General features: G+C 35.5%; 1 protein-coding gene, 1 non-coding gene and 1 pseudogene across 2 annotated transcripts; 2 read left to right on the forward strand and 1 right to left on the reverse strand.

Annotated features, from left to right (window-relative positions):
- Positions 1–4,879: 4,879 nt before the first annotated feature.
- Positions 4,880–11,581, forward strand: LOC148575048 (uncharacterized; annotated as a pseudogene).
- A 413-nt stretch (positions 11,582–11,994) lies between these two features.
- On the forward strand, positions 11,995–12,675 carry LOC148575049 (uncharacterized). Its single transcript, XM_088506026.1, has 2 exons — positions 11,995–12,344; positions 12,435–12,675. Exons 1-2 carry the CDS (start codon positions 11,995–11,997, stop codon positions 12,673–12,675), a joined length of 591 nt encoding a protein of 196 aa, XP_088362152.1.
- Positions 12,676–19,100: 6,425 nt separating this feature from the next.
- LOC148575050 (small nucleolar RNA R71) lies at positions 19,101–19,206 on the reverse strand. Its single transcript, XR_015906460.1, has one exon. It is a non-coding gene; the product is annotated as a small nucleolar RNA R71 (small nucleolar RNA).
- Between the last annotated feature and the right edge of the window lie 414 nt (positions 19,207–19,620).

Below are 19,620 nucleotides of genomic sequence, written 5' to 3' on the forward strand. Positions count from 1 at the left end.
TCAGCCAACTCTACAAGTAGCACCAGTTACACAGCCTTTGCCTAAGACTAAGACTTTTGGGATGAGAAGAAGTGAAAGATTGAAGATGGGGATAAGAAAGGGAGCAGCCAAACCTGCTGAACACATAGACCTCACAGATGATTGAAGCTTTTAGGGTTATGTAGCTCCTCCTACTGTGGATTTATGTAGGGCTTTTTTTGTGCATTATACTCTACTGTGGAAGTATTTTGGTATTGGGAACATCATTTTTTTAGTTTATTTTGCTTTGTGGTGGACCACTTTTGATAGTACATTTTAGGTGGAGCATTTATCTTGTGACTAGTGGAAGTTAGATCCACTGAACTTATCTAATGTGTGGAACATGTTAAGGACCACTTTTGTGAATTATATTATTCTAATGATGCATCTGTGATAGGCTGATAGCAGTTGTTTTTAGTTGTGTATATTTTCATTCAATATCACAACATTATATTTATAGCAGCAAACAAAAAAAAGTTTCATCCATTCAATCTAAATAACATAACATACACTTTTTATAACTGCTCTGTTTAAAGCCAACAATGACCACTTCATCAATAAACTTTACCACATAGCACTGCAACTATTAGGATTACACAACAAAAAAACAACATCATCGGCATCTTGGTCTGCTTCATGTTTTCTTCCAACTTTCAAAGTTCCTCCTGGACCGAATTCAACTCTACACAGATTCTTCCAACACAATCATCAACTTCTCCAATCTTCTCCTTTAACCTCTCCGTGTCAACACTAAGTCTATCAACCCTCATTTCTTGTGCATTTTCACCCCTAATTTCACCCTATACCCAACCAGAGTAATACTGTGAAGAAAATAAGCAAACATCGCCAACCTTCTTATCTTCATCAACCCACTCAAAAAATTTGCATCTTCTACTTGGGCAAGACATAAACCTTATATTTGGATTCTTGGGTGTATTAGCACTTTTCAGAATTAGAGACTCTCCACAGAAGCAATGACTCCTCCTCTCCTTCTGCTTCAACCACTCACCTTTCATATCATCTTCATTATCAATCCACTCAAAAAAACTGCACATTGGCACTCGTTCACAAGCTACATACCTCCTTCCATGGCTGGCCACTTCAGAAGAAGACAGAACAACAACTGCCTCCCCACAATAACACAAATGTCTTCTCTTGTTGAGACTTCTTGAACTCGAAATTCTCGAAGAACGTTGGGTGGAATCCATGCAAGATGAGAAAATTTCAGCAACAAATAAGAAGAAAGGGAGAAGAGGAGAACGATGAACAGAATAGGGTTCTGGAGTTTTAGGATGAGGGCAAGGATTATGTAGGGTTATACACATGGGTATTTTGATAAATTTAACACAGGTAAACGTTTTATTTAACGTTCACTGCGAATAGGGACCCAATTAAAACAAAAAAATTGGTATAGGGACTCAATTGAAAGGAAAAAAACTATAGGGACCTAATTAAAAATTCGGCCAAACTATAGGGACCAACAGAGTAATTAAACCTCTTTAAAATAATACTGGTATCAATAAGAACTTATTATATTATTAGAAAAAAAAGCGAAATGCTATCACTTGTATACTTTATTAAACCCCATTAAAGGGTAAATCACTAAAAATGCAACCGAATAATTTGTAACGGACGAACACGCATTCGAATTTTGTTATCGACAAAAATTCTCTCAAATAATTTTAAAATACGACAAAAATATCTAACATTAAATATGTATTTTTAAAAAATACCTTAAATATTGAATTTGATGCGGTTTTTTGCAAACATAATTAGAAAAATAAGATATTTTTATCTTTAAAATTTAGTGATTTTTCGCTAAGTATATATTTTTTTATGATTTTTTAACAACCAATAATATTTTTAAAAAATCATAAAAATTATATATTTAGCGAAAAATTACCAAATTTTAATAATAAAAATATTTTATTTTTCTAATTATGCTTGCAAAAAATGCATAAAAATTCTCTCCAAAGCATTTTTTGAGAAATACATATTTAATGTCGCGATTTTAAATTATTTGAGGACATTTTTTTTATAGCAAAATTTAGGTGCATTTTTATCGTCAACAAAATTATTCGAATGCATATTTTTTATAGTTTATCCCCATTAAATAAATATTGTAACGTTGTAACAAAAATATAATTAAAATGCACCGAAATAAATTAGGTGTATTCAGTTGTACTCCTGCATTTTATTGCTCTATTTTTTTTATTATCTTGTTATCAATTTGGTAGAAAAATAGATCCAAATCAATTTAACATAAATTTTTTTCTCAATTATTTACAAAATTCTATTTTTTCTTCCAATTGAAATACACAAAATTTTTAACCTTCACATCTATAAAATTTAAATTTTTCTATTGCAAATTTTTTTTGTAACATCCTAACTTTTAACACCTCAAGATCATACTAAAAGCTTTAGGCATTATTTATCTCTAACCCTTTTTATTGTATACTATCTTTATTTAATATCGAACCTTTATGAATACGAACCGAAACTTTAATTAAGAAAACAAAAAGTCTTCACTTAAAATATCTTAGTCACAAATATATATATATATATATATATATTCACATAGCAACATATATACATAGACTTATTCAAAGATCCTCAACTATAAGTCCTACCCCTCTAGAAAGCTAAACAGTAAACAACGAGGGAAAAATAAAATCTAAGAGCTTAACTCGTAAACACCATCTTCTATACTCCTGTAACTCCGCACTAAACCTTCGCACTTGTAGCTAAAATGGGTGGAAATAAGGGGTAAGAACTGGAGAGCTCTTAGTAGGGTCGGGGTGTATAAAATCAACAAAACTCAAATATTCAAATCTAAAACTCTCATATTTTTCTTGTATAAAATTTTGCACAAAACTGCATTCCATATATTTCACCACTTACTAAGAAACTATTTTAACCAAAACTTACCGCTGATCCTACCAATCACGGCCTCTGGCTCGACTCAAATAAACTCAGCCTCTGGCCCAAATTAAATCAACATCAAAACTTAATCACAAAACAGAATCAATCATAAGCACAAACAATACAAGACAAACACAATCAGATAGTGATTACAGCACGTACAACAAATAACAATTAGACAGAAACCATCAGATAAGAAAACCAAAATACTTAAGCATACATAGAAAAAGCAAACAAATGTAGTATGATGCATGCCTGTTCTACTGGCCGTGAGCTCACGTGCCGGTTATATTGCTAGAACCTAACACATCCGACAGCTAACCTGGATATCCTCTTCTTGAAAACCGGTGTGCGGTACACCACCACAAACCCCACCTGGCGGCCAGTACACCACCACAAACCCCACCATTGTGAGTGGGACACCACCACGAACCTCGCAAGATCTTCAATTGAAAAAACAACACACACATGAGCGGTAAATAACCACGATCCTCACAAACACATTCACAACCCGTGGGTGGTAAACCACCACGATCCCCACGTTCATCACGACACTGGACAAGCAGTACACCACCACGGTCCTTGCCAGGTCATAGCTCAAATTCAAAACCACAATCTTTTAAAATCTTGACCTAGAGCAAGTGGGACTAAGCCACAATCCTTACGTACTGCCCAGGTATTTTTCAAATATCAAAATCTCTCTTTTAAAAATAATTCAAATCTATTTTTCTTTCATTAAACTCCTTTTCTTGATAAATCAAATTCAAACATAATACTTTTCTTGATAAAATTCAAAACATAATTATTTCGTTAATAATTCAAAAAAGTTAATATAATTTTTAAAATTTTTGAAAATCCATTTTGACTCCCAAAATAATCAAAACACCCTAGGTGGCTGTTCATACATCACCAAATCAAAATCCCAAGCAATCAACAATAATTCAACATAAATTCATTCAAACTCAAACAATAATTAATTAAACCAACATTCATTTATCAAATTCACATTTAATTATTATAAAATTACTAAAATCCTACCTTCGTACAAAATCAAAACAAAGAAAACTCTAGAGAAGCTTTCTAACCGAGCTGCTGAAGAAGAAAATGTCAGAAGTCATCTGTGCCTCCTAGAACTTCAATTGGCCAAACTCAAGGGGAAGAGGGGCTACGTCACCGTCAACTTCTACCGGAAAAAAGTAACGCCAACGTGTAGAGGATGATGATACGAACACTTTTACCGAATTAGATTTTTTGTTGAAGTTACGAATCTCAAAAAATCGAAGCCAAAAATTTTGGTGAGAGTCACGATTTTTTTTTCAAGGAAGCTTCGGTCTCTCTCTCACCCATGGTCATTTCTCTCTCTCTTTCTTTCTTAAATGGCTTTGTGATGGAAAGAAAGAATAGACTATGTTGAAGTTTTCAAAAGAAAAGGGTTAGGTGCCATGGAAGGGACATGTCATTTAATATATGGCTACGTTTGGTTAGTGTATACTAAAAGACATAGACACTGAGTCATCAATAAAAAAGACATAGACACAAAATACATGTGTACATATTTTATATTTGAAACATAAACACATAAGACACAGAAATTATTGAAAAGACTATAATATCCTCATCATCTACTTTCACCACCACCATTACTGCTTACCAGATTCTTCATCAACCCAAAAAAAATAAATAACAAAAAAATTCAATAATTTTGACAATAAATTTAATCACCAATGGCAGCAAGAACTCTATTTAATAATTAATTCAACAATTATTTTTTTAAGAAGATAAATTAAAACAAATAAAAAAAAGAGTGGATAAAGAGAAAGAGTAGGAGAGATGCGGCAATGGAGAGGCGACATGGGAGAAGCGAAAGTGGCAGACTCAAAGAGGGAGAAGAAGAACAACGAATCTGGAGATAACGTGAAAAATAGATCTGAAGGCAACCATGTCAAAAGGCGACGACGGCGGTGATGGAATAGAAGCAAAAAATAAAGAAGAAGGAGAGAAGAATGAGAGAAGGAAGAAAGGCAATGGTTGTTTGGTTGGAGAAAGGGAGGAGAAAGGTGAAGATGCTGGTTTGGGTATGAGGAAGAAAAGGAAGAAGAACTGATGCAGAGAGAGGGATAACATGAAAAATAGAAGAAGGAGAAAGAAGATCTATAAAGGGCAAAACTGAAAAAAAAATGAAAAAAAATGTGTCTGTGTCTAAAAATTTGTATTCCACCCTTTGGTCCAGTACACAAATTTTGTGTATTTGTGTACTTGCGTGTCCTTCTGTGTCTACTAAAAATCTATATCTCAGTAAACAAACAATGAACGTGTACTACTGTGTCTATGTCTCAGTGTTTATGTCTCTCAAACCAAACGCTGCCTATACATGCATGCATAAGCCACGTTTGGTTTTTCTTGCTTTTTTTTTTTTTGTTTCCTAATGAAACCGCCAAATGAATGTAAATAATAATAATAATAATAATAATAATAATAATAATAATAATAATAATAATAATAATAATAAATTTAAAATTTTTCTATCAAAATAGTTTTTAATAAAAAATTCAAACTAATAGAATAAGTCATAATTAAATTAAACTTAAATAATCATAAAATTTTATTTGATTATTTTTGTTAAAAAAATAGTTTTCTTAATGGTTATGCTACACATCCATATAATTTTTCATCCAAATCTATCCAAGTTGGCCCAATACCAAAAAAATCTAATACCATTAAATGAGCGTGTATACACGGGCTCACAACACCGAAACATTAACATATTCATTCGCGCCTTGAATATGAAACAACGTTTCTTCTTCAACATTGAAACCACTACTGGAGAACTTCGAATCTCTCTCAAAATCTCTCAAACTTAACTTGTGTTTTCTACGAAAATCGCTACTGGAAAAGAATTGGGAGAAGATTTCGAAAGGAAGAAGAAAAAACAAACAAAAACAAGAACAGAGACTGTGAAAGGTATGATAAAAACTACTGTTCATTTAAAATTTTGTAACCTAGCATTTCTCTTAGTTGTATTTTAGGTTTACTGAATTGAGTTGCTTCGTTTAGTATATTGACTTAATCTGATTCCATTTTTTTGCGTAACTAGGACGTAGGAATGGAAATGTGTTCTTACTTTCTTTCTGTTCAGCGGAGTTGCTCATTTTCATTCATTTGATTGTTAGTGTGTTTAGTTGAGTCCTTTTGCATGCAGAAATGATTTACTTGATGATTGAATGTTTATCACGTTTTATTCAGCACATGATTGGTATTCGGTTCACTGGTGTTTGTCATTTGATTCACCTGATTGTTAGTGCATTCAGTTGAATTCTTTTGTATGTAGAAATTATTTACTTGATGATTGAATGTTTATCATGTTATATTCAGCACATTATTGGTGTTCAGTTCATAGGTGTTTGTCATTTGGTTCACCTGATTGTTAGTGCATTCAGTTGAGTTCTTTTGCATGCAGAAATATTTTTCTTGCTTATTGAATGTTTATCAAGTTTTATTCAGAACATCAATGAAATTCAGTTTAGTGGAGTTGGTTATTTTAATTCATTTGATTATTAGTGTGTTTAGTTGAGTTCTTTTGCATGGAGAAATGATTTACTTGATGATTGAATTTTTATCACGTTTTATTCAGCACATGATTAGTGTTCGGTTCACTGGTGTTTGTCATTTGATTCACCTGATTGTTATGTGTTCAGTTGAGTTTTTTTGTATGCAGAAAAGTTTTTCTTGATGATTGAATATTTATCACATTTTATTCAACCTGAATGGTGTTCGGTTCAGTTGGGTTGGCCATTTTGATTCACTTGATTAAAATATGCATGATTGTGCTTGTCGGTGTATTGAGTGAAGTATTGACCAAATATTTTTGGCTTCGGGCTCGAATATGGTCCAAATATTCTATTGCACAAACTGAACAAAATCAGAGACCAAGTGATTCGGGCATCTGAAGAAATAAGACTCCCAAAGCCATCTGCTGCCCTTTCCAACCCTTATTGTAAATTTACATCTGGGGATATAAATAGTAAATAGGATATACTTTGTTTGACTGGTTGTAATTAACACTATTTTGTTTAACTTGTTTAAAAAACCAAACAATGTATATATGTGAATATTAGTGTAAATGTTATTAGAAATTTAATGTTAATGTATATATCTTATTCAAGATGGATTAGTCCTTGTCCTGTTGGTCTGAGATGTTAATATATATATGTTGTAACTATCTAGCTACTGTTTTGTTCTAGGTTGACAGTGAATGGAATCAGGGTATTTATCAAACATTAAGAGCCCAAAAAAACAAATGAACCGAAATTAATATACAGGGTGAACTGAAAAAGTGCATATATCAATATAGCAGAGAGATAATTTTAAAAACATGTTGCTATCAGTATTCTTGGTTCTATCTCAATTCCTAACTTAACCCCTAAGCTCATCACCTTTTCTCCAATCCTCTGAAACACCGATGCACAGACAGATAAAGCAGACATGGCAAACATAGGTAGATATTCAAATATAGCAAATACGCATAGATATTCAAGTAAGCAAACCCAAGTAATGAAAACCAAACAAGTCACATAAATGCACATGATGCATGCCTTTTCTACTGTCCATGAGCTCACGTGTCGGTTACTTTGCTAGAACCCGACACATCCGACAGATAACCCGGATATCGTCCTCTCAAAAACCGGTGGGCGGTACACCACCACGAACCCCACATGGTGGGTGGTACACCAACACAAACCCTGCCATTGTGAGCGGTAAACCACCACGAACCTCGCAAGATCTTTAATTGGAAAAATAACACACACATGTAGGCGGCAAACCACCACGAACCCACAAAACATTCACTTTTAAAAACATGTGGGGGGTACACTACCACGAACCCCACAAAACATTCACTTTCAAAAACATGTGAGCGGTACACCACCACGAACCCCACATACTCCTCGACACTGGGCAAGTGGTAAACCACCAAGAACCTTGCCAGGTCAAGCTCAAATAATTTCGTTTTTAAATTCATTATACATTATTCATCCAAAATCATTCAATAAGACCAGATTCATCATATACATATCACATTCACACACTTTTCATTCGTAATTCACCACCTCTCAAACTTTTTTCATCTCCAAGTTACTACTCCTCCCTACCTTCTACTCACCATTTAACATACAACTGAGGTTTATGGGCTAAAAGAGTGAAAATAGAGGTCTAGAGATTCAAAATTACATTTTAAAACACAAAATTCATTTTGCTAATTTTAGGGGTCACACGTACGCGTGGGCCACGCGTATGCATGCATGCCGAACAGAAATGCCTATCTGCGTATAGAGGGGTTTGCGTACGCATGCACTGCAGATTAGTCAAAGATGGCTAAGTCTGCAGAATTTCAGTTTTACATACCGAACTTCCGATGTACATAAATTTTTTGTTTTAAAATATTTTTCATCTATTCTTCAAACGGTGCAAATTTTACGAACCCAATTTTTATATGAAATAAGTTTGAAACAATTTGGGGGTCTGAAAATCGAGTTATGGCTCGCCAAAGTTCGGTCAAAAATCAACTTTTCACAAAATTTTCACAAGATTTCTAAGCCTCAATTTTCATAACACTTCAATTCCATCCCTTTTAAAACTTACCAAACCACATCAACCCAAGCCCCAACATTACTCAATACACCAATTTTACAGGTATGGTCACTTTCACACAATAATTCATTCTCAACAACAATATAATTCATACCAAAAACTCACACACACACATACACACACACACACACACACACACACACACACACACACACACACACACACACACACACACACACACATATCATCAACACCATCAACTTTTTCATACAAAATGACAACCACTTAGCCAATCCACATTCAATTCAACATAAATATACTACAAAATACATCACCATTATCATATCCAAGTCCAATATACATCACCAACATTATCATTATCATAACATCATAATTATCATTGTTCAACACACACTCAAGGTTAGTTCTCAATATTCACATTGTCCAATCCCAACAATCAAAATCATGCAACACAAATCATGAATACCATCATTCCTCACCCAAGTTCAAGATAACTCAACATTTACTTTAAGGTCACTAACCACTAATCATACATACATGCTTCAACCTATCTTATGATTATCTAGCCTATGTTTTTACAAGATATTATATTTTAGTTACGAGAAACCGAAACCATACCTTGACCAATTCCCCGATAAACCCAGAACACCACGATTAGCACCGTTTCGCAAAGACCCAAGCTTTCAAAGTCACACCAAAAGAATCCCCAGCTCCTCAAAGTCCAACGTCAAGTCTCCAACACCACTAATGACCACTAACATGCCCCAAAATAACCCACAACTCAATCTAATATAAATAATCATTACTAAATCAATATAGATTCTACTTAATCACAGATTTCACAAGGGTTTGGGGGTTTTTACCTTTCTCAAGCATCAATAGAGTAAAACTCAATGATTTTCTCAAGTTAGTTCAAGCCTATAACATCAAAGGATAAAAAATCTCAACACCCACACATTGAATTTTGAAATTGAAGGGAGGAAATTCGAAAATGAAAATGAAAACTCCTTACCAAATTGATTACTGGACTTTGTAGAGCTCATTGCTATGGACACATGGTCGCAAACGGCTTGTCAATCGGAGTTCCGGATCAAAAGTTATGGGCGATTGAATATCGGGGTGAATAGTGTTTGGGGTTTTGCTTCTTCCTCTCTCACTCACCGTGTCTCTCCTCTCATGGCTGAAAAATGAGCTGAATTGCTCAAAAGGATGGCTTGTGTATGTTGGGCTTGGGCCAATTTGGACCTGGTTCAATCGGTTCGGCCCATTTGGCCCGACTTTGGGCCAAATTCTTTAAAATAAGTGTCAACATTCTTATTTTAATTATGTCTATCTCATTAAACTATAAAATCCTATTTTCTAATTTTTTTTATTAATAATTAATTTATTAGTTAATTATTTACTAATTTTGTAGATTTACATCCATTGTAGACTACTGTGATGAGGATGAATGGAGTTTGATTGAGGTATATGAAATAGTGAGTTTGATTGCAATGGATATGGCAAGAATTAGGGTGAAGGATGATATGGTTGAAGTTTATATTGTTTATAAGACAAGTGAAGTGGGAGAAGATGCAGAAGAAGTGCAACTGGGGCAAATTACTACTCCTGCAAAAATAGGTGATGAAGTTTGGCCTGGCCCAATTGTTGTGTATGAAGGCCCTGGTGTTGGGCTTGGGCCAAAGCATGCAACTGATAGGCCTACTGATGTAGAAGAGGTTGGGTCCATAAGTGATGGATCATGTGAGGTTGCTAAGAGTTCTGATGCTACTGAAGAAGAAGCGGAGGGGAGTGAGACCTCTAATGATGATGACTATGAACCTAGGGGTAGTGAAAGTTCCTGGAGTTCTGATTCAGTTGCTGGTTATGCATCAGATCACAGTGTTGGAAGTCTTGACTTTGGTGATAGTGATGATGACAGGGAAGGGGCTGAAGGTTTAATTGATGTGAACATCATAGAAGAGGGGGAAAAGGAATCTGCACCTAGTCAGACCCAAGCTCAATCTTCACAACCAGCTGCACCAACTCATGGAAAGGAAAAAATTGTGGGGGGACTTTGTGATGAGGATGAATGTTATAACAATGAGGATTTTTTAGATATTCCGTTTAGTGATGATGAGGATGACATATTGGAAAAGAGGTATTTGATTCACAAGCCATTGAAGAACATGAGTGAATACAAATGGGAGGTGGGAACTTTGTATGTGTCAAGAGAGGAGTTCAAGGACTGTGCCAATGCATATGCTGTCAGTAGTGGGAGGGGTCTTCGATTCTCAAAGGTAGATCTTAAGAGGGTTAAAGTAGAATGTGTGGAGGGTTGTGACTGGTATGCATATTGTGGAAAGATGAAGCATGAATAGAGTTGGCAGTTGAAAAGTTGCATCAACAAGAACAATTGCTTTAGGGAGTTGAAGATTGGAATAATGCATGTAAAGTGGCTGAGTAAAGTTTTTTTTGAACAAAATTGCTGAGAACACAAAGATTAAGTTAACCACACTAATGAGGAAAGCATATACTAAGTGGAATGTGGAGCTGACCAAATCTGAGGCTGCAAGGGTCAGGCAGTTTGCTCTCGATGAGTTGCAGGGGACATATATAGAGCAGTATAGAAGGTTGTATGATTATTGTCATGAGTTGCTTAAGACTAATCTGGTGTCATCAGTGTATTTGCAAGTCCAAAGGCCACCTGGGTTTGCATCTGAAAGACCAGTGCCAAGGGTAGATTTAAGAACCAAGTTTGAGAGTATCTATGTCTGCTTGGATGCCTGTAAGAGGAGTTTCATGATTTGTAGGCCCATGATTGGATTGGATGGTTGTTTTCTGAAAACACCGTATGGAGGCTGGCTGCTCATAGCAATGGGTTGGGACCCAAATGGGTTGGGACCCAAATGATCAAATCTTGCCGATTTCATATGCAGTTGTCGAAGCTAAAACCAAGGACTCTTAGAAATGGTTTCTACAACATCTATGTGATGACCTAGGAGTTGACAAAATCAAGATCTGCACCTTCATGTCTGACCAACAGAAGGTATAAGTCTCTCTCTCTTTCTCAATTCTAAATTACAAGTGTTGTTAATTACGATTCAGAATGTATTGTAGTTGCAATTCAAATATGCACATAAAGGGATTTGTTTCAACAACATTGTTATTTAGGCATTTTTTTTACTCAAAATAGGGTTTAGTGCCAACTTTTGAGGAGTTTCTGCCTGGGGTGGACCATAGATTTTTTGTCAGACATCTATATGCAAATTTCAAGAAAAGATATCCAGGACTTCAGTTGAAGCTAATGCTATGAAAGCAACTTATCTTCAAGAATGGGAAAGGAGGATGAGTGAGATATAGAAGGTTGATCAAGGAGCATACAACTATCTAATGGAGATTTTGACAAAGTATTGGTGTCATCACAGGTTTGCGTGTAGACCTAGGTGTGACACTTTAGTAAACAATATGTGTGAAGTTTTTAATTCTGTTATGGTTGAGGCAACGGAGAAGCCAATTGTCACTATGCTAGAGGACATTAGGGTTTATATAATGAAACGTTGTGCTGACAATAGGGACAGGATAGTGCCTTACAACAGAGATGTGTTACCTCGAATTAGAATTAAGGTAGAAAAACAGGCAGAACTTAGTGGTAATTGGGTGAGTGTGTACGCTGAACGTGATAGATATGAGGTAGTTAGCATCCAGAGAGGGAAGGAAAAATTTGTGGTTGATCTTAGGCATCACGAGTGCTCATGTAGGAAGTTTAAATTGTCAGGAATTCCTTCTGCTCATGCAATGAATTATATCAGAAAAATGTATTTCAACGTGGATAGCTATGTTGCTGACTACTATAAAAAGGTTACATACGTCTCATGCTACTAACATGTTGTCTTCCTTGTAAATAGACCCAACCTTTGGGAGAGAACTCAATTCGAGGATGTGTTGCCTCCCATTTATAGAAAACCTATTGGGAGGCCAAAGAAGAAGAGGGAACAAGCTACTGATGACCAACCAACTAGGTCTGGACTATCACATGAAGGACAACAACAAAAGTGTTCTTACTATTTGTGCTCTGGTCATAACAAATGGAATTGTCCAAAGAAGCGCAAAGTCACTCCAAACTCTGCTGTAAGCGTCTGTGATTAATTATTGGTTGTAGTCCTTACTTTTGTATAAAAATTTGCTTCATTGAATTCTATACCATTTGATTTGTGCGCAGGTTAACAATGCTGCTGGTTTAACTTTAAAGGGGAGATCACAGAGAGGTGTTAGAAAAAGTTCAAGACTTGATGAATCCATATTTGATGATAAATTTTAGATTGATTTGAGTGAATTTCATCATATAAACCCACATTTATTCACCTATATAGCATACTTTTGTGTTTTCTCTCTAGATTGAGCTTAATTGTGAAAACATGCATTTTTGTGCTTAAATTGAGCAATTTAATCCCACTTTTATTCTATTCGATGCCGTGATATGTTTGTTGAGTGATTTCAAGTCCTAGAGGCAAGAATGGTTTGGTAGAAGTGGAAGAAAGCATGCAAAAAGGGAGAAAACATGAAGAAAACAAAGGAGAGAAGCATTTCAGCCTATGCCCACACACACCTTCTGTGCCCACGCACAGGGGTCAAAATCAGCACCTGTGCCCACGCACAGGTCTGTGCCCATGCGCAGGAGAAAAATCAGCAAGTGTGCCCATGCACAGATCTATGCGTACGCACAGGTACCAGCGCGTGCCTCCATTAAAAAGTCACGTAGACTCGCGTTTTGAGGGTATTTTTGGCCCATTTTTGAAGGCTTTGGAGCATATTTGAAGGGGGAAGCAACCATATATCATACCATACACTACCATACTTCATAGAATAGTTTTTAGGAGTAGTTTTAGGATAGTTTAGTTTAGGTTTTCTCTCAAGTTTCCTTATGATTAATTAGGGTTTGTAGCATTTTATAGTTCAATTTTGGTCTTGGATTTTGCTATTTCATTGTAAGTATTTCTTTAATTTCTCTTTTAATTACTACACTTGTTCTACACTTTCTTTTCTTTTCATTTCTCTTGTCAATATATACATAGTTTTGTAATTTTGGACTTCTAGTTGGTTAATTTGATGTTTGATGATTATTGCATGTTTGTTTGAGTTACTTTTATTGATTTTGAGCATTTGTGATTCATAGCTTTCATTAATTTACCAATTTTACCATGTTTTATGTTTATGCCCACTATTTGTTCGATAAAATGCCAATTTTGATTATGGGGTAATTTCCACCCCTTGGCTTGGGAAAAATGAGTTTATGGATTACTAGAGCCATAATGTCCAACATTTAGTGATAATTCTTGGGTTGTTAGTTGTTATTGTTTCCACTAACGCTAGCTTTTTACCAATTAATAACAATTATGCTCACTTGACTTATCCTTCGATGTTAAGGGTTGACTTAGTGAGATTAATCCATCACAATTATCATAGTTGTGGTTATGACAAGGAAGGGATTCCATGACTCATCCCAAGTCAAGGTTTCATTTATGTTTTAAACTACTTTTCCATCAATTTTGAGTCTTACTTGTTTATATTACATACATAGTTCTTTTGTTCTTTTATTACTTCATTAATTGCAATTTTATCTTGTTCTTTTATTTCTTGATTGTTTGTTTCTTTGTTGAGAAAACCCCTTGCCTTCTTGCAACCAAAATTGTATGCACTTGTTGGCACTAGTTCCTAGGGAGAACGACCCGGGAGTCTAAATACTCTCGGTTTATATATTTGCTTTGAATTGTGACAATCTTTAGAATAATAATTTGACTATTGGCCAATTGTTGGTTCGGAGCTATACTTGCAATGAAGATCTATTTGGAGAAAATTCTAACCTACAATTTGGTCCTTGTTAAGACTCTCTACCGAAACTGCTTCTAGTAAGGGATCTAAGCAAGGCAGTAGGAAGCAAAAGGGGAACAACAAAAGACCACCCTCAAACCCAAAGAAAAAGCCAGCTGTCAGTACCCAGCAATCACAAACTGCTTCAAAAAGGGCTAAAGTGAACCATTCACATACTACTTCTGCACCAGCCCCAACTATGCCAAGGGTGCTGCCAAGCCCAGTCAAGAGGGTCACCCAGTCCCAGCTCAAGTTCATGGCCAAAACTCCTCCAAGAGCATGGAGAGTGATTCAATGACTTGTGATACATTTTGCTTTTTTTTTTTTATAGGATAATAACTATGGTTGTTGATTTCAGTTTTTGTATTTGGTGATGCTGCTACTTCAGAAACAATGTTTAGTATCTTGGTTGATTTATATTTTGAGTTCTTAGACATCTATATCATATCTATGTTTGTTAAGTTGTGAACTATTGCCACACTATGCCTAATATTGAGGTTAATACTTTATGCAATTCCTCGGTCACTATTTCAGTTAATTAAATTTGCAAACAGTTACTATACTAATGTACCATGAGAATATAAATTGAGGACATAAAGGTTGTTAACAATGAATTTTCATTCATAGTCATTCAATCTAGAGATTACACTTAATGCAGGCTAATTCCTACAACTACAACCCAAAATACAGACAATATATTGCAACCACATGCTATTAGTTGCTATGTTATCCAGCCTCATTGCAAAAAAAAAAAAACTCCCATTTCTAGTCAACGTGATCCTTTCACACAATAATATTATAGCACATGTCCATCCAACCAGAGCAACTGCTACTGCCAATGTCAACATCCTCTCAACTATTGTCACTTTACCCTTAAAGGTTGTGACTTTTCTTTTCAATCTTGCAACTTGTGGCTCTTGCTCTGACACTGCCCACACAAAGTATCCACACTCTTCTCCAATCTAGGCCAAAAACAAAAGAAAAATTCCAATCAAATAATCAAATATCAACAACTTATAACAGTCATAAAAATAATTACATTTTCTACTTACCCCATAGTTAACACAGCCCCAGAACCTCCGTCCCGAGTTCTCTGCCGTCGATGAAGTTGCAAGCACTGGCCTCTCCCTACAATAACAAATTGTTCTCCGTCGACGGCCTTGGCTGCTGTTTTGACCCAAAACACCACTACTATGCGCCGCCTGGGAGCCCTGCGAAGCCATGGAGTTAGCAACGACTACAATAGCAACGGCGATGGTGAGAAGACGAAACTACAAGAGAAGATTTTGCAAATTAGGGTTTTCACACCTATTTCAATTAAAATTTCTTTTATTATTTTTTTATTCAATTCTCAGTAACGGTCATCAGGGGAATGGTTTGCCACAGTGGACAAAAGCGTCCACGTAGGCAGCTTCGTTAGTATTCCGTCAGTGTAGATAAAGGAAGGATAACATTGAATCAATTTTAGAATGTTTGGGACGAAAATAGGATGAATTAAACGTTAAAGACAACTATAGGATTTACCCCAAACATTGGAGACAAAAAGTTAAACTTTACTCTAAATAAATATTATAATAAATATTTGAATATTTATAACAATATTTATATTGATGTTGATTTGTATTATAAATAAATATTTATTGGTAATAATTATTATTTATTTAAACTAATAAATATATTTTTGTTGAACCAGTCTAACATGAATTTGATGGTTCGTAAACTGGATCTGCCGCAGATATGGAATTCGATGGTCAAAAACTACTTACGCTCAACGGAATTCTACCACATTCTTAGGATTAGGGTGATAAGAGGATTTTACGCCTTATTAGCTGCTTTGGTGGAAAGGTGGAGGCCAGAAAGTCACACCTTTATATTGCCGGTGGGTGAGGTTACTGTGACACTAGAAGATGTCGCTCATATATTTGGCCTTCCCATTGATGGAGAGCCTGTGAGCGGTTGGACAAATGGTAGTAGCGACTTCCTACAGAGTCAGAGCATCGCGATTGGATTGGCATGTGTGCGTTAATGATGTTTACAGGATGGACCAGGTCCAAAGGATTTACAAAGTTAGGTTTAGGCTCCTTGGGAATCCCACTAAATGGCCTGTGTATCACGGACCTCGATTCGTACCCAATCTTTTTCTCAAGCGAGTGACTGGTGCACGAAATTGTGATCACACTTTTCACAACTCCGGTACAACTAACCGGCAAGTGCACTGGGTCGTCCAAGTAATAAAACCTTACGTGAGTAAGGGTCAATCCCACAGAGATTGCCGGCTTGAAGCAAGCTATGGTCATCCTGTAAATCTTAGTCAGGCGGATTCAATTGGTTATTGATGCGTGAGCATCTTGTCTATCTTTTCCTAGTGAAAATTTGCATCTAAATTGTTGAATTTAATTAAGAATTAATTATATTTTAGCCACTATGGATGCTATTTTGAGTTTTGTACAATACTGTTTATTTTAGGTAGCATTTGGCGGAATTTGATGGAGTTTCTGCAGAGAAAGAGAAGAAGTCAAAGAGATGACCAGCGAATACCGACGCGGACGCATGGCTCACGCGACCGCGCGGAATGGAGGAAATAGCAATGACGCGATCGCGTGCCTGACGCGAACGCGTGAACTGGGGGCGATTTCTGGGCTGTTTTGACCCAGTTCTTAGCCCAGAAATCACATATTAGAAGTTGCAAAATGGACAAATCAAGTGGTCCCACCCATCAGCTGAAGACTTGTTAATTAATTCGAATTTAAATTCAAATCTTATTTTAGGAAAAGATATTATTTTAATTTTAATTTTAGAAATTTGATTTTTTAATTATTAGGATTAGTTATAAAAGGGATCCCAATAGGGTGGTTCCAGAAGAAGATATTCGACAACATTATTTCATACAAATTTACATTCCATATTCCATGAGCAACTAATCCTCCATTGTTAAGGTTAGGAGCTCTGTCTATTGTATGGATTGATAATATTATTTTTCTATTTTAATTCATGTTTTGATTTATATTTCAATAATTGTTTTCGTTCTTTATTTTATGAATTTGGGTGGAACGGAAGTATGACCCATGTTCTATTTGAGTTCTTGTAAAACTTGGAAAAGCTCTTTACTTGAACAATAGCTTGAAAACACATTATCCTGAATTTCTAATTGTTTGTATTTAATGGGATATGTGACATATAATCCCTTTATTTTTGGATAATTAGGATTCTTGTGGCATATAAACTGGAATTTGATCATCACCCTCTAATTGGAATCAATTGACCACGGAATTGGCAGTTGATAAATTTTAGAGGAGACTAGGAAGGTCTAAGGAATTAGGGTCTAGTCACAAATAGTTTGCCATAAATTAAATCTTGCACGATTAAAATAGTTAATAAGAAAAGTCAATCAGGAAAATAGATAACTCTGAACCCTTAACTGCTTTCTCAATATTTTATTCCCAAATTAATCATTTCCCTATCTTCTATTTAATGCTCTTTGAATATTCAACATTCTTTTCTGTTTGTCTAACTAATCCTATCAAACGCTATTGTTGCTTAATCCATCAATCCTTGTGGGATCGACCCTTACTCACGTAAGATATTACTTGGTACGACCCGATGCACTTGCCAGTAAGTTAGTGGGTTGTAAAATACCGCACCAAGTTTTTGGCGCCGTTGCCGGGGATTGACTGTGATTAACAACTATTCGTTGTTTGATTGCTTAGATTAGATAATTTTTCTTTATTATTATATTTTTTATTTTATTATTAATTTTTATTTTACATTTTTTTACGTTAATTTTTTCTTTTCTTTTACGTTAATTTTTTTTCTTTTCCTTTACGTTATTAACTTTCTTTTCCTTTTTGTTTATATCCCCCCTCCCCTGTTTCGTTTTTTCGTTCTTTCTTTTTATTATAAAAAAAAATTTAATAAATAATACTAATAATTTTTCTTAATTTCTGAAATTAAGTTTGGTGTTACTCAGTTGATTCTATTTTAATTTTTCTATTTAATTTTTCTTTTAAATTTTCAAAATTTTTATTTATTTTCAATTATTATTTTCGAAATTTTATTTATTTATTTATTTAATATTTTTATTTTATTATTTTACACAGGTTACCTCACGGGGACTTCTCTGCACTCTGACGTAGAGAGTCCCATTTTTTCTTGTTTTCTGCTTGTGTGTACGCAGAAATAGAGACAAAGAACATCTCTTAGACTTTGATCCTAAACCTGAAAGAACTTTCAGGCGACGTTTACAACAAGCAAGACTTTGCAAGGCTGCAGAATCCACTATGGCAAATAATAATGCTAATGCCAATGTGGTAAATCCGAATAGGATGATCAGCAGAGAAGAGTGCTTGGCTCTTATTCTGCCCCTACTGCGGATCTCTATGGAAAAAGCATTGTGGTGCCTCCTATAACTGCAAACAACTTTGAGTTGAAGCCACAATTGGTCACCCTGGTGCAACAAAACTGCCAGTATCATGGACTTTCTCATGAAGATCCAAATCAATTTATTTCTGATTTTCTGCAGATATGTGATACTGTGAAGACAAATAGAGTGAATCTAGAGGTATACAGACTCATGCTTTTCCCATTTTCTCTGAGGGATAAAGCAAAGCTATGGCTAGATTCCCAACCAAAAGAGAGTTTGAATACTTGGGAAAAGGTTGTTACATAGTTTCTCACTAAATATTTCCCACCAAAGAAGCTAACTAAGCTTAGGTTGGAGGTTCAGACTTTCAGACAGAAGGAGGGTGAAACTCTTTATGAAGCTTGGGAGAGATACAAGCTACTGACTAGGCAATGCCCTCCAGACATGTTCTCCAAGTGGACCCAACTGGATATCTTTTATAAAGGCTTAGGAGAGATGTCAAAGAAGAGCCTAGACACTTCTGCAGGCAGTTCATTGCACAAGAAGAAGACACCAGAGGAGACTATTGAGCTGATTGAATTGGTTGCAAGCAACCAATATTTATACACATCTAACAGGAATCCTGTGAACTCTGAGGCCGCTCAGAAGAGAGGCGTGTTGGAAGTAGAAGCTGTTAATGCTCTTTTTGCTCAGAACAAGCTTATGTCTCAGCAGATAAATCTACTTACTCAACAGATGGGTGGCATGCAAGTCTCAGCTATCAACACTCAAAACCCACCCCAAGATACCTCCTATGACATGACAGGTAACATTATGCAAAATGATAATTATGATTGTGCTCAACCCTCTTCTGAACAGGTGAA

This window comes from Arachis ipaensis, chromosome B2, assembly GCF_059453495.1.
Source record: "Arachis ipaensis isolate K30076 ecotype BB chromosome B2, ASM5945349v1, whole genome shotgun sequence".
Classification (NCBI taxonomy): domain Eukaryota; kingdom Viridiplantae; phylum Streptophyta; class Magnoliopsida; order Fabales; family Fabaceae; genus Arachis; species Arachis ipaensis.

What these genes read in the sequence shown, in the direction of transcription:
- LOC148575049 (XM_088506026.1), top strand. Translation starts at nt 11,995, where the DNA reads ATGTGTGAAGTTTTTAATTCTGTTATGGTTGAGGCAACGGAGAAGCCA. An exon ending in ATGAATTATATCAGAAAAAT is followed by an intron (nt 12,345 to 12,434) that starts GTATTTCAACGT and finishes CCTTGTAAATAG; the next exon opens with ACCCAACCTTTGGGAGAGAA.